Source organism: Trichoplax adhaerens, genomic scaffold (assembly GCF_000150275.1).
Source record: "Trichoplax adhaerens TRIADscaffold_5 genomic scaffold, whole genome shotgun sequence".
NCBI classification, from domain to species: domain Eukaryota; kingdom Metazoa; phylum Placozoa; class Uniplacotomia; order Trichoplacea; family Trichoplacidae; genus Trichoplax; species Trichoplax adhaerens.
In genome coordinates this window covers 4,100,115-4,114,849 of record NW_002060947.1, presented here as the reverse complement: position 1 = coordinate 4,114,849, position 14,735 = coordinate 4,100,115, and the positions used below count along the sequence as shown (strand labels likewise).

The 14,735-nt window shown below is 32.2% G+C and overlaps 3 protein-coding genes across 3 annotated transcripts; 2 read left to right on the top strand and 1 right to left on the bottom strand.

Moving 5' to 3' along the window:
• TRIADDRAFT_56535 (uncharacterized protein) lies at positions 1-3,347 on the top strand (the record flags this gene model as incomplete). The annotated part of the gene is made up of 5 exons (XM_002112881.1): positions 1-1,498; positions 1,610-1,689; positions 1,846-2,098; positions 2,232-2,300; positions 2,509-3,347. 5 exons carry the CDS (start codon positions 1-3, stop codon positions 3,345-3,347), a joined length of 2,739 nt encoding a protein of 912 aa, XP_002112917.1.
• Positions 3,348-5,897: 2,550 nt separating this feature from the next.
• TRIADDRAFT_24784 (uncharacterized protein) lies at positions 5,898-11,909 on the top strand (the record flags this gene model as incomplete). Its single annotated transcript, XM_002112880.1, has 21 exons — positions 5,898-6,037; positions 6,721-6,820; positions 7,269-7,454; positions 7,565-7,706; positions 7,820-7,965; positions 8,111-8,179; positions 8,266-8,359; positions 8,463-8,593; positions 8,689-8,796; positions 8,896-8,960; positions 9,121-9,250; positions 9,402-9,445; positions 9,511-9,598; positions 9,731-9,845; positions 9,932-10,011; positions 10,343-10,435; positions 10,562-10,677; positions 10,854-10,899; positions 11,083-11,201; positions 11,479-11,602; positions 11,715-11,909. 21 exons carry the CDS (start codon positions 5,898-5,900, stop codon positions 11,907-11,909), a joined length of 2,331 nt encoding a protein of 776 aa, XP_002112916.1.
• A 440-nt stretch (positions 11,910-12,349) lies between these two features.
• On the bottom strand, positions 12,350-14,735 carry TRIADDRAFT_56533 (uncharacterized protein; the record flags this gene model as incomplete). The annotated part of the gene is made up of 9 exons (XM_002112440.1): positions 12,350-12,385; positions 12,473-12,577; positions 12,656-12,714; positions 12,808-12,907; positions 13,222-13,359; positions 14,052-14,108; positions 14,330-14,375; positions 14,504-14,565; positions 14,676-14,735. The coding sequence occupies 9 exons, from the start codon at positions 14,733-14,735 to the stop codon at positions 12,350-12,352; spliced, it is 663 nt and encodes a 220-aa protein (XP_002112476.1).

Genomic DNA, 14,735 nt, shown 5'->3' with positions numbered 1-14,735 from the left:
ATGGAAATCAATTTTCATTTGGAAAGATTGCAAAAATCATTAGATGGCGATATCGTACAAATGGTGTCCGACGATCGGAAAACACGTTTCATGAAGTCAGGAAGATCGAAAAGATCAGCTGTGAGTAGACATGGTCCCGATAATAATCGCAATAGTCGACGATGTGGCATTTTTATACACGCGGATCAAACCTTTGTCCGTGCATTACAATTATTCCACATTACAAAAGTTCGCCAATACATTTATGATACCATTAAAATGGTCAATCGTGTATTTTCTGTAATAGATTTTAATCAAGATCAAAAAAGTGATAATTTTACATTTTATATTGATCGATTAACTATTGGCGAATTTCAACAAGAAAGTCCGTCATTTGATAACGCTTACCATCATTTAGAAAGAATTTCATTGCATAATCACAGTGAATATTGCTTAGCATATTATTTAACTAATAATGATCGCTATAGTGTAAACGGATTGTCTTGGATTGGTACAACAAACAAAAATACAGGTTTATGCTCTACTTTTGATTATCATCATCATAGCTATGATCATCGAAAATCGATGAATACAGCTCTCATTAACTTCAATATCCATGACCATAAATTATTTCCGTATGTTATGATACATGAATTAGCTCATAGCCTTGGCGCTGTACACGATTCAGAAACTCGTTGTAAACGATATGCTACCAATATACCCTTTTTTATGTCTGGAATTGTTATCAATGCGACAGAATTAGATCAAATGCAATTTTCTATCTGCAGCGTACAAGCCATGGCTAAAGTGATCCGTTCGCGTTCAATGGAATGTTTTAAAGTAAATGCGCAAACCACTACCTCAAAGTCAACTTGTGGTAATAAAATTGTTGAACCATACGAACAATGTGATTGTGGAACAATTGGAGAATGTCAGGATTATTGCTGTAACCCATCGACATGTCAATTAGCTCAGCATGCTGTTTGTAGTCCATCTCAAGGGCCTTGCTGCAATGATGCAACCTGTCACTATTTTACCATTCGTGAACATCACCTTTGTCAAAACGAAACACAATGTGCTGTAAAATCTTACTGCGATGGCCACCTTGTTGGATCAGCTTGCCCCAAAGCCAAACTTAAAGATGATTATACAGTTTGTGATGATCATAAATCATGCATTGCAGGTACATGTCAACGATCTATTTGTTCAATATCTGGATTAAGTGCATGTTCTTGCCCCAATAATAATTATGCAAGAAATAATAGCAAAGATGCTAAGGATAGTAGCTCATCATCTTCCTGCTTGATCTGCTGTCAATCAGTTAATGATAAGCATTGTGCTCCGTTGGATGAATTAGTTAAAGGAGAAGCTAGTTTGGTAAATAATATCTGCAGGATAAAGGCTATACAATATGTAGGAGAGCTAGAAAGGAAAGAGGAAGATATTTTAAAAAGTATCATGAATAGTTTACTAGCAATCTTGGGTGCTAGTTTACTTGGCTTTATTATTTCTAATTTAGGTAAGTGGCTTCTATAGCAGTCAAATCATTGTTACTTTTATTATCACTGTAACTTCTAACCTTCTTAAACTGATTTATTAAGAAAATTGTTATTATTATTTCTAATTTAAGGTATAATTCAGACACTTGGGTTAATATTACTTTCATCCATAGCAATCCGATCATCTCTGATTGGTTTTATCATAACTCCGGTTATTCTTGTTACATTGTACATACAGAGGTATCGATTATGGTTTCCATGTAGTTCAATTACATGGGAAGGAAATCGCGCTTTATCACACAGATATTGTGGTTTATTCCGGCTTATCTTAAGGTTCTTTCTTTTTGTCATTAATGCCATGATTGAGTGCTATACCAAAATAGCATTCTGTTGTTGCTCCAATCAGCAACGACGAATGCAAGAAAGTTTCTACGGCAAGAAAGTTTCTCGGTGTACAGATTCCATCGACTCTTACATTTTGAGTCAGAGAGGTCAACGTCGTTCTTCAAGAGCTTCATCAATTAGCAGTACTAAACGTCAAGGTTCCATTTGTGGAAAGATCTTTCCTGAATGTGAAAATTCGAAAATAACTTCACCAATAGCTAGAGATAGATCTTTTGGTAAGATGACGCCAAGTGCTATACTTTTAAAAATTATTATAATAGAAAAAACAGATTATTAATGCCATCTTGACTTGCAGAAAATTTTTAATATACAGTATTTGAGCTAATGTACGAATTGTTGATCCGGTAGTATTTAATGAAGCAAGTAAAAACGTAGATGCTACATTTATTCCGGAGTATCGAAAGGGATCTGTAACTAGTAAGTTCCGACTATTAGAATGAGGAAAAGATAAAATGCGGTACTATACTGTACATATCATAATTTTCGTAAAATTTATTACTGCAATAGTGATGAAAATACCATAAATTTTCAACATTTCAGTGAGGGCTCAGAGCAGTAGAAAGATTAAATATATTTACAGCTCTCATTGCGTATTGCAAGTTTAACCTATTTTATTAATTACTAGATCGTAAGCCAGATAGATATATAAATTCGCCGGTAACCACTACTTCACGATCAATCAATACGGACACAGCGGGATTAACGAATTTGTCAAGGTCTCGATCATTGTGCAGTAAATTGCCGCCGTCTATACCGAACCGACAGACTAATCTACAGGTGTCTAAGAATAATAAAGGTATAGTGCAACGTACGAATTTGCAAAAATCACTATCGTTGGGTGATGGACTGAAATCAAGGAATTTAACGAATTTGTCAAGGTCGCGATCATTGTGCAGTAAATTGCCGCCACCTATACCGAACCGACAGACTAATCTACAGGTATCCAAGAATAATAAAGGTATAGTGCAACGTACGAATTTGCAAAAATCACTATCGTTGGGTGATGGACTGAAATCAAAGAATTTAACGAATTTGTCAAGGTCTCGATCATTGTGCGGTAAATTGCCGCCAGCTATACCGAACCGACAGACTAATCTACAGGTATCCAAGAATAATAAAGGTATGGTGCGACATACGAATTTGCAAAGACCACTATCATTGAGTGATGGACTGAAATCAAGGGATTTGCCTAGGCCGCAATCATTACGTGCTATGCCATCATCGCCGCCTCTTCAGAGTCGACAAAAAAATTTAATTGGATCAACAAATTTATCAAGATCGCGGTCATTATATAGTAGTCCACCCGCTATACCAGAGAGACCGAAAAGTTCAATCATGCAAGCGTCCTGCATTAATTTAGCGGTAGGTAGACGACCACCGCCAACAAAACCACCTCCACCACTACCGATAAATCGAATAAATAGTTGTAAAAGTAAAACGAGATCAGCTTTGCATAATTCATAACTACATATAAACTAATTCGTAAAGAAAATACGTACTGCAATAATTTCAGATTTAGAAAGTGTATAGCTGTATTATCATGTGTAGTCTGTCCGGATATTTTACTAATAACTACAGCAATTTATATTGTATTAACTTTAATCAAGAAAGGGCATAGATGACTGTATATATTATCTATACTACATTATATATCTTCTCATCTAATTTATATTGGTTGCGAAGGCGAATATGATTTGAAAGTTTTAATGAAGGTAGATTTTTTCTAACGGAGAGAAGAAACAGATATATCCATCTCTAGATAATATTTATAAATTCTAATTCATTTTAGCCCGTTAGTACCCTAATTACAGTAGTGCAGGTGATCAAGGTGTTAACATTTGTTTTCCTATAATTTCAGGTATGATGCATAGTATCATTTCATTTTTTTGTGATTTGATCTCACGATGATTTCAATAATTTGCTTATTTAATTTGATGATGCTATATTATAGACAATAAAAAATGATTTAAAAATTCCCGCCTGGATAAAGTGGTGTTAATATACGATGTATAGGGTAACCGGCTCCAGCATTGATTAGATATAGCGTTACTATAGTAGATGATGGTGGATTATTACGTAGAGTGGGTACATCTAGTGGTCCATTGCTAAATGAAGTGTGTGTGGACGGCGAATCCAGGAGGGGGAAGGAGGATACCAGAGGTTTAACATGCGAAAGAAGCTAATTTTCATGAATTAATTTAGTGTCGAATAGACTTGATAGCTAGCTCGTCTGTTAAGTTAGCTGGATACGGTAGTCTAGAGACTGTTTTTAATTAAAAATGACGATATAATGTACTATAATATGTAATGCGTAACAGATGTACATCCTATACTGAAATTCTACTTATTAATAAACAAATAAACGAAGTATCACGGGCAGGCTGTTTATTTAACTAGTAATAATATAGTAGCAGCGGAGACTATTAAAAGTGAGAGAGAGCTGTATCTCTCTTTTAGCTGCCCTGATAATAAAATACGTGTAGTTGCCGAGTCCGCATACCAATGGACTGTCTAGTAACGTAAATATATAGTAGAATAGAATTTATCCTAGTGTTAATTAAATATACTTGTCTTGATAGCTAGTCTTCTATGTCATATTTTAGTTAGATACGGTATATTAAAAATGTTTGATTAAAAGTATTTGAAAATGACTGAATAATAAGTAAATAATAATATTACCTCTTAAACTGGATACAAATGGATTCTCGAGTAATACATAGTAAATCCATAAAAATATGGAAAATTAATTCTAATATATAGCCATATTATATTATTTATTATTTATTATTAGTACCCAGTACCGTACTCGATGTACAAGATGCACTATCTAACAGTATCCAACATACTGTATACTTTAACTATGCAACAGTATTTAACATATACTCTAACTAATTACTAGTCTGTTATACTATATTTTAGCCGGATAATTAGAGGTTTTTTTGTAATTTTAATTATTATAATAAATGAATAATATTAACTACAATCACCAGAGGCAGATCCAAATAGACTTATTTATTAACGTCATGACCACCAGGAGAAAGTCTAATGGAAATCCGCGCAAGAGTATGGTACAATTGAGACCGTCTTAAAAGATTAATTTTAAAATCAATCATTTCGTAACAGATTCATCATGGTTTAGTGCACATGAGTGGCAGTCTCCTAATATAAATTCTGAAGGAATTCTATTTGCTAAAAGTATTCTATCGCCGTTTCAAATACTGATACAACGCCATTTTGGGTCATTTAAAAAAAAAAAATGGCGTTGTATCAGTATTTGAAACGGCGCTAGTTGACTTTCAGTAAATAGAATCCCTTCAGAAATTATATCACGAGACTGCCACTTATGTACACTAAATCGTGAAGTTGTTGGAAGTTTATTTATTTTATTTGAAGGCTTAGATATATCCGCTGATCGTATATTGCAATGATCCAGATTTTTAAATTGTCTACGGCGTCCATTGTACAATATAGTATACTATAGTATACTATTGTAGTACTGATACTGTAGTCCACTCTGTATACTAGTACAATACTTAGTCAGCCCAGTCGCACTAACCTATAGGTAATAGGACTGCAGATTGCTATATATAGTATCGCAAGACGTAGTCGTCGATCCAGTGTAATAACTTTACCCGAGTTAGTTAAGCTAAAGTGACGACATTGGAAAAATTGGAAATTCAGGAACTACTGTCTGCTCCTATCGCTTTAAAATTGAATGGTAGAACAAGTTTTGAAAGAAATGGTAGGATTTCATTGGAAAAGGATGAAGTAAGCCTACAAAGAGTGAAAACTTGAAAGAATATAATATTAGAGAGTACAAGCAATACAATTTGAAAGACAACCTTTGAAAATTTGAAACGGACCTACTAAAGTTTTTAGACCTTTGAAAATCCTCTTAAAATCCGTTGAAATTCTATTTTATAGTCACAATTTTAAATGTGTTAACAACCCGACATTTCCCATTGGTGGCTATTATTAGATATTACTTTACCCTTGTGGTTGATTAATTTAAAAATGCCGACAGGTTTATTACTCAGTGCCGACGATTCATCGAATGATGATTTCGAACGTAGTTGGCAGCAAATTGAACATACTCTATTGGCGCTCTTAAATCAGCAACCTATCAGCAAAAGGGAATGGCAAGATCTCTTTGCGTAAGCTAACTTTTATGCAAGCTTTACTGTATTAATTGATTATGCTACTTACAAAATCTTGCCTATTGAGTACGGTATACGATAGTGACAATTTGAGCTACGGTATATTAGTGCAACTAGGTTGTTGACATGTTATTTATAAATGGTGCTTCCGTACTACGGTAGAATGTTTACTTATGGCCTACATTGGCTCTTGCCAACTTGCAATACGGTATATGAAATATAGAATAACGAACTACTTGTGGATCAACATCGAATGATTTATGCCTAGACGATAGATCGAGAAACAAGTACATATACTGTATCATATAATCATAAATATACAATCAATATTGCAATTTGCATTGGTTAAGGTCATTTTCTGACTATCATTGCATCCCAAGTCGACTGCTAAACTTGTTATAGCAATGAATCAAGAGTAGACATTTACAAATACAGTAAAGCATGTGTCTTACATTCCTTCCATTTTATAGCTATGAATGATAGCATCATCTGTACTTCTCATTCTAGAAAATATATGTCAATACGTAATTAATGAGTTCTCGACCTGCGAAAACTGTCTCGAATACGTACTTGCTTCGGATACTGATAGACATAATTTGTTCCAACCAAAGCTATAGAAGCATTTATATATGCTATATTCTACCGAAACTTTATGCAATGTTATGCCTTCTTAATTCCAGATTGACTTTTCGATTGAGTATGTGGTATGAATCATCCAATCAAATAATTGTCGATAACTTTAATAGCGTTATTAACAGATTTGTCCTGGATAAAAAGGAGGTATGCATCCCAGTAATATACTCGTATGAAGTAGAGATTGGATACATTGTGTATCATTGTGATTTTCTTAGCGCAAGGTAATTGCGCCGATAATCTTTAACAATGTGTCTTGCTTATACTAATACAGTGCGTAGAATCAATAGTGCAGTATTTTTATCAATACTTTTAAAATAATTATTACTTTGTCAGTTTGAAAAGTTCTGTAATTATTCATGAAATTTATTTAGTCGATCTTGTAGCATATCATGTGGTCTCTGATATTATCATTATACGACTAGATACTGTGAACGTAAGAATATGAGCATAGAATAATGTCATACTGAATTTCAAAGACATTCATATATTTAGTTCTATTTAAGATTTAAATATTGTTTGTAGTTAGGATAATAAACTAACCATTATCTTTAATGGTAATATTAAATATGTAGATAATCTGTTAACGTCCTAGGTTCTTGCAGCGCAGAGTGACAAGCTAGTCTTTTTGCAAGAATATGTACAAATTTGGGAGACTTACTATCGTTTATGCGATTACATACCGCAACTATTTAAGAGGTTGGAGGTAGCTTCAACCAACAAATCTGGCAGTGCTGCTTTGTCAGTTAGTAAGAGAAATAAATGTCAAGCTTTTCGAGATGTAAGTGGTAGCAGCTATACTAAGAAAAGGCATAAGTTATTTCCAACTTCAAATATAAAAAGCTCTGCAATGGTGAATATATTAATAATCAATAATTTTTATCATTTAAGACAATGTTGGAGAAATGGAAAGATGGTTTGCTTAATTACCATATCCAAAGATTATTAGATAATGTAATGGAGTTGATAATAGAAGAGAAGCGTAATCATATTTATAATGGACAACTTATTACGAATATAAAGGATGCGCTTGGTAGGCATAAATCTATTACTGGTTAATTAGAATTCAAAGCTTCCTGATAATTCTTTTAGCTGGTCTTGGTAATGTCACCTATATTAATTTAGTTTACCTTTTTTCCTTCATAGTTCATCTCCATTGCTCTAAAGATAAAGATAAGTTGGATACTTATCAACAATTTGAACGAGCATATATGAAAAATATTTTAGAATATTACAAGTTACAATCTTCAATGGCATTGGACGAGATGTCTATGTCGGATTACATTCGTTATGTAAGTTATATCGTTCCAAAGTAACATAGGATATTGTGGCTAAGCACAGCCGCTATGATATAATTTATTATTTGTTGATTATATGTTTGTTTCCTTGCTATCAAGATATAATAGCTATATTATGTCCTTAATATACATATTATAGGTAGATGCTAAACTACGAGAAGAAGAGGATAACTGTCGGCGATATTTGGAATTTAGTTCCATGAAAGTTGTATGTATTCATAACTGTAATGTTTCTCTTACTTTACATTCTTATATACAACTTGGATTGTAATCTACTGCTAATGATTCCTTAAGGTACTCGAATCCATAGAAAATCATTTAATAAATAGTCGAAAATCTATATTATTACAAGAGTGTTTCAAAATGATAAAGAATGGCAATACTGCAGGTTAATCTTTAACTGTCTTTCTTGGCTTTATATGTTAATTAATAATTTCGAATAAAATTTGAATTTTAAACCAGCCACTCAGGTGCATTTTTGTTCCCTACAGACCTTATTATAATATTTAAGTTACTGGATCGAGTTAATGGATGTATTGACAACGTATTGGAAGCTTTGAGCTCACACATACTTGAATCGGGAATGTCAACTTTATTGACTGATGCGGAAGTTATTATTTGGGTAACTTTTCTATACCTTATTTGTCATTAAATTTACCCCTCCTGTTATGTTTAATTTCTCATATAATATTTGAAAATGAACTTTATTCCTTTTAGGATAGCGAAAAATACGTTGATAAATTTATAGGGCTTTACGAAAAGTTTAGTGAATTGCTTAAAGGTGGTTTCAACGACGATGCACGTTTTTTGTCATGTCGAGATCAGGTATAGTAGGAATTTTGGATACCATAGATTATTGCTAATGTGGTCTGGTATAACTAGAATTATAATGCTATTTTGGTATATTTTATTATGTTTTGTAAGGCTTTTAAGAAAATCATCAATGATCGGACTATTTTCTCTATAAATATTCCAACAAAGATCAAAGGGTGATTATTTGTGCATGTATTGTAAATATAAATATGCCTTATGCACTTGTGTAATATCTACAACTATTATTGTTTTGGCTGTTAAATTTTTATATATTTTAGCTGTCAGTCCTTCTATTCGTAAAATATAACATCACACGTAATATTTCTGATCCAATAGCATGGGTAAGCTTGAACCGGAGTCCAGGTGCCCTGAGCTATTAGCAGGCTATTGTGACTTACTGTTACGTAAAACTAACGTAAATAAAAAGTTGACATCTGGGGAGATAGAAAGACGTCTAAAAGATGCGGTATGATAGCTTGATCACGTTATTTCCATTCGGATACAATGTAGAATATGAGCGAAAATTTCATAAAATTTCGTGCAGATGTTATATTTCTAAAAGTCCTTATTGAAGTTACTCGACTTCTCATTGTATTCTTTGCTGCTCTTTGCTATAGCTTCTGTTATTGAAATACGTTCAAAATAAGGACGTTTTTATGAGGTATGAATATTTCATATTTGGTTATGATTCGACATGAACTTAATTGCTCGTAACTTGTTCTTCAGATATTACAAGGTCCATCTCATGAAAAGGCTTCTCCTAGATATTACAGCTGACCAAGAGATGGAAGAGAATATGATCGAATGGTTAAGGGTACATCAAAATGCTGATCTGCACTTTTAGTGATTCATAAATTATACTTTTGTTAGATATTCACAGAAAAATAGTAGGGTGTTATTGTTATTAGCCTATGGTAATTGTAATATTCATTTATTGCTTACATAGAATATAGAAATGCCCGTTGAATTTATCAATAAATTAGCAAAGATGTTTCATGATATTCATATTAGCCATGATGTAAACAATCTCTTTAAAGAAGCTAGGAGTAAAGAGGCATCTGGTAAAATATTGTATACTTACATTATTATAATAATTATAATATTTCTATTGACATGTTTTGATAATGCTATACCTTACTATGTCAAGATACCATTAATGCCAAAATTCTAAGTGCAGCAGCTTGGTCTCGAGGATCAGAGAATACTAACGTATCACTTCCATCCGAAGTAATCCTTTACTCTAATGTTTATTTTATTTTTTCTTTGATTTGTTTGTTTTTGATTATTTAATTAATACTATACTATACGATTTTATCGTTAGAAAGAATTATCATCAAAACCTTTTATAGCAATTTTTACATATTTTAATTAATAGCCAAAATGCTTTCTTATCTCGTTTCGAATTATAAATTATGAGTGATGACAGTACTCTAGAGATAATATAATTCTGTACGAACAGTTTTCTTTGTCTTTACCTGGCTTAATTTAATTCTATGTATGCGTCTTATATTTCAATTTCCTTTAGTAACTTGAATAATTCTTTATAAATTTCTACTAGTTAGCGGAATATATTAAGGAGATTGAAGGCTTTTATCATCAAAAATACACCACTCGGAAATTACAGTGGCACCATTTATATTCCAGCGGCACTGTTAGTATCAGCTCAACAAATTATCAAAAATTGTTAGGAATTTGCTTTATTTATGAGACTAAAATAATAGTCAGCTTATTTTAAGCCGTATAATTGAATTTTTGTTTGTATTCCTTCTGTAATAAGATCACATTTGCGACTAACTATGGTAAGTACGATTTAGAAGTGACAACTTTCCAGATGTCGGTCCTCTTTGCTTGGAATTTGAGACCAAGTGATGAAATCTCGCTCGATAGTCTACGGTATGAAATCCTACATGTTATACTCGTATCGTAGTTAAAAAAGTTCATTTTGTATTAGACTATAAAAATCATATTACAAAAAAGGCAACACTGCCTATCTAGCTAGCTCTTCTACTTTATTGCTGTTGAACATATCATTATTAATTGCGATATTATAAAAAATAATAAACTTTTAGGATTGCAACAGGATTGAATGAATCAGAACTTCGTAAAACATTATTTGTAAGTCTATATTATAAAATTTATGTCTTAAGTAAAGATTATGTATGAAAGGATTGTTGGATTTTTTTAGTAATTTGATGATGTTGATTGAGAACAGTTAACTTCCTTTATTATAATAATTATTAATACGGATATCCACTTATAATACCATTAATCTGCAATATGAACATATCTTGATTATAGTCACTGACTAACAATTCCAAAATGAAGTACCAGATTTTACTTGTCAATCCATCTGTGCAATCATTTCGAGAATATACCCATCAATCAATTTTCAGGATTAATCGTGATTTTAATATTGTGTTAGTCAATACTTGCAATTTGTTTGTTGAAAGGATTTAGATTGTTTTAAATAATTGTTATTGATCAATAATTTATGTTGCATGTAAGATTAATTCAGTGCATAAAATGAGTTAAAAACAGTATGCAGAGAAAATATACATCTATGTTACAGTATTCTTTAGCGCTGCTGCTGCATGATAAATTAGGACTTTAATTTTTGTAGTTATGAGTTAAAGCGTAATGGATGACGTCAGTGTGAGATAAATGAAATTCTTTTTAATATTTTCAAAACAGGAGTAAATCTGGAAAAATACAAAAAAGGGGTAAAGTTACCTTAATTGGGCGATTACAGCTAGCGCCAGAAAAGGGTAACGAAGAAGAAAATAAAGAAATTGCTAGTTTACGAATGCTTCGAACACAGGTATAGCCGGTAATGTGGGTAATGTTTGATTAGAACTTAGTTGCTATACTTTGTCACTAATTTCGATTTGCAGATAAGAGCGTTACCAACTTACACGGTTGTGTTGATTTAGGAAGCTATCATTAAGATTATGAAGATGAGGAAAAGACTTCGTTTTGGTCAGCTACAGACAGAGCTCGTGAATGTACTTAAAAATATGTTTTTTCCGCAAAAAGCAGTCGTAAAAGATCAATTGGAAAAGCTGATAGAAGAAAACTATATTAAGCGGGACGAACAAGATTTAAATACATTTATTTATTTAGCTTAGTAGCACTGTATACGACAATTTTATCGCTTAATGGATTTTCAAACACACATTTACTTGTATTGGTATTGAAATATATATATTCTATTAAGTTATATAGATAAAAAACAAGGATTGCTGATGATATTTCATTGATAATTAAGTTTGTTCTATAGTGTATTACGTAATATTTTTATACAGTAATAAGGTTTTCGGTAATGGCCTTACCAATTTATTGATGGTACTGGTAACATATTATCGGTATGAACTATAACTGGCTGGTAAGTATGCCTAGCATGGCGAAGTTGAATTACTCATTAAAAAACAATGAGTACTGTAATAAATTGTCTGATATTAATAAACTTGATATAATTAAGTTTATAGTAGGTAAAGTTTATTTATACCATCATCCATCAGTATGTACAAAGTCGTAGCCATGCTACAAGTGATTTACTCGAATATATTTACGTTTTCACCATCTTCTTCTTAGCAGATTGACCCTTGATAATCGTAATTATAATTAATAAATAATTGAAAACTATGATCAGTTTTTACCGCTGATTGCATAGAGTAGCAATAATACGTACCATTTGTAAAATTTCAGATTGTAGCTGACGCTCCGCTTTTTGAAGTTCTTGTAATCGATTTAATCTAGCCTGTAACTGTTTCTTATAATGACTTAATTTGGTATTCTATTTTAACAAATATAATACATAATTTAATAAATTAAGTTGAAACGAATTTGATAAAATGATCTTAAGTGGTTATACTTTAGCGTTCAACTTGATCTCATCTTTTGTGCTATCTTGAGAATTCATTAATTCTTTTTCTAGATTTGCAAATGAATGATAGTAATGAAAATAGAAATTGCTTAAATGGGTGTATTATAGGTGAACAAGGAATAATTAGGAATATCACTTACTTTCATCAGTTGTCTCGTAAAATCTAAGATGAGAATTTGATTTTTTAAATCCTGTTTTGTTTTCGTAAAGGCTAAGACTACACTGCAATTTTTCAATAGTCTATTATAAACACAAATTGTTAAAATGTATAAGGTGATACTAGCATTTAAATATCAGTGATTACAAATTGGTTTACACTTCTTTGAGGCAATATTAATAAGATTTCTTTTTATCAATAGTGTTGATGTCAGAGACCGTGTTTATATTACACTATAAATTAGTAGAGTTGTAGAATAATTTTGCAGCATTTTATTCGCATAATCATCCAAAAGAGTGTATGCATGATTTGGCAATATAATTTTAATTTAATCATCTATGCTATAGTACGATGATTGTACTACAATCTCGTCGATTATTACAGATATTATTGCAACCTTTTTTTGGTCAGCGCTTTCTAACAAGATTGCACGTAGTTCTCTGGTCTTAATTCGTCGCATTTCTACAACTTGAGCTTTCCGGTACTTGAAAGGTCGTTGCTTATTATTATCCTTGGCAATGACATGTTTTCCGCCCTGTTAATAGGATATAAATAACATATTGCCTTAGCTCCTATCTAATCTCGATTACAGTGTCTACAGTATCCGTCATTAATTTAGCGATATCTAGTATGGTCGATAAGAAAAACTTCTTTGCATCGATGTTAGTAGCGATGCTCAAGGGCAAATGAATATTATACGAAGAATTTGTGTTAGAATATACGTAAGTCTATCATGCTACAAGTGCTGATTTATTATGTCAAAACTGCACAACTGTAGATAAAACGCCGAGAATCTTTACTGAAGCTATCGCTCAATAGGGCGATCTGAGATTTATGTTAACAGCAAATTGAGAAATTTATGAACTTCAATGCAGTTGTTTTGAAGTCAAGTTATATTAAAATTACACCACCTTGAAGCGAAAGTTGCAATTGTTCTATCGTATGTAATACAAAATAATATTAGCAAAAGGACTAGGTTGACACTTTACAGTTAGTGTCGGATCAAAGTGAACACTGAGCAGGGCAGGCGTTGCTGGTATACAGTATGCCAATAATGACATAATTTAATAATATACCGTGCTGTAGGCTACATGCTGTATAAATGTACTTATAAGTACGTATTTCCAATAATAATAATAATTCTATTAGCTACACCTTATCATTATCATAAATTCAAGCAGGCATATTGTATACGGTAGTATCTCACAAGGTAATTCATTAACTTACGATAACGCGGTCGTTGATCATACCAAAATGGAATTCATCTGGATTTTTATCACGAGCCTAAGATAAATCATAACACTTTGACTTAATAGAATATGGATAACTAGCTGAAAGTTCTGTCGCTTGGCTAACAGAGATATCACCGTTTATAATGTAATAATTAGCAATACATTGTAGGTATAATGAATAGTAATTCATTTGAAGGTGAGCAATATCGTTTTCATTAGAGGGATATTTATACTTTGCTGAAATCGATTAGCTTGTGATTTCTACGCACTAACCTGTATTTGCAATTTTTTCAGTTGCTCTTTTTTTTTTTGATAATTTCTAAAAAGAGACACAGTATAATTGCTTAAGTGAGCTACCTTTACTAGTCATAACTTGCTAGATTAATTGTAAGATATTGAAAATAAGAGTATTTTAATTATGGCTGATGTTTGGTGGTATGATTTCACCTTGCTCTAAGAAGATAATCCTTATGCTTCTCTAAGTGTCCAAACTTTCGTCTCTCACTTGGCTAAATTATTGCAAGTGAAAAAAAATAGCATTGCAACGACATTCTCACTTGAAAGTAGTACAACTGCATGAAATTCAACTATGAACGCATGCAACAAATAAAAAGAGTACTTGATCTCTTTCTCGATGTATTCTCTGACCAGCTTTAGCAGCTTTTTCGAAAGACGCCAT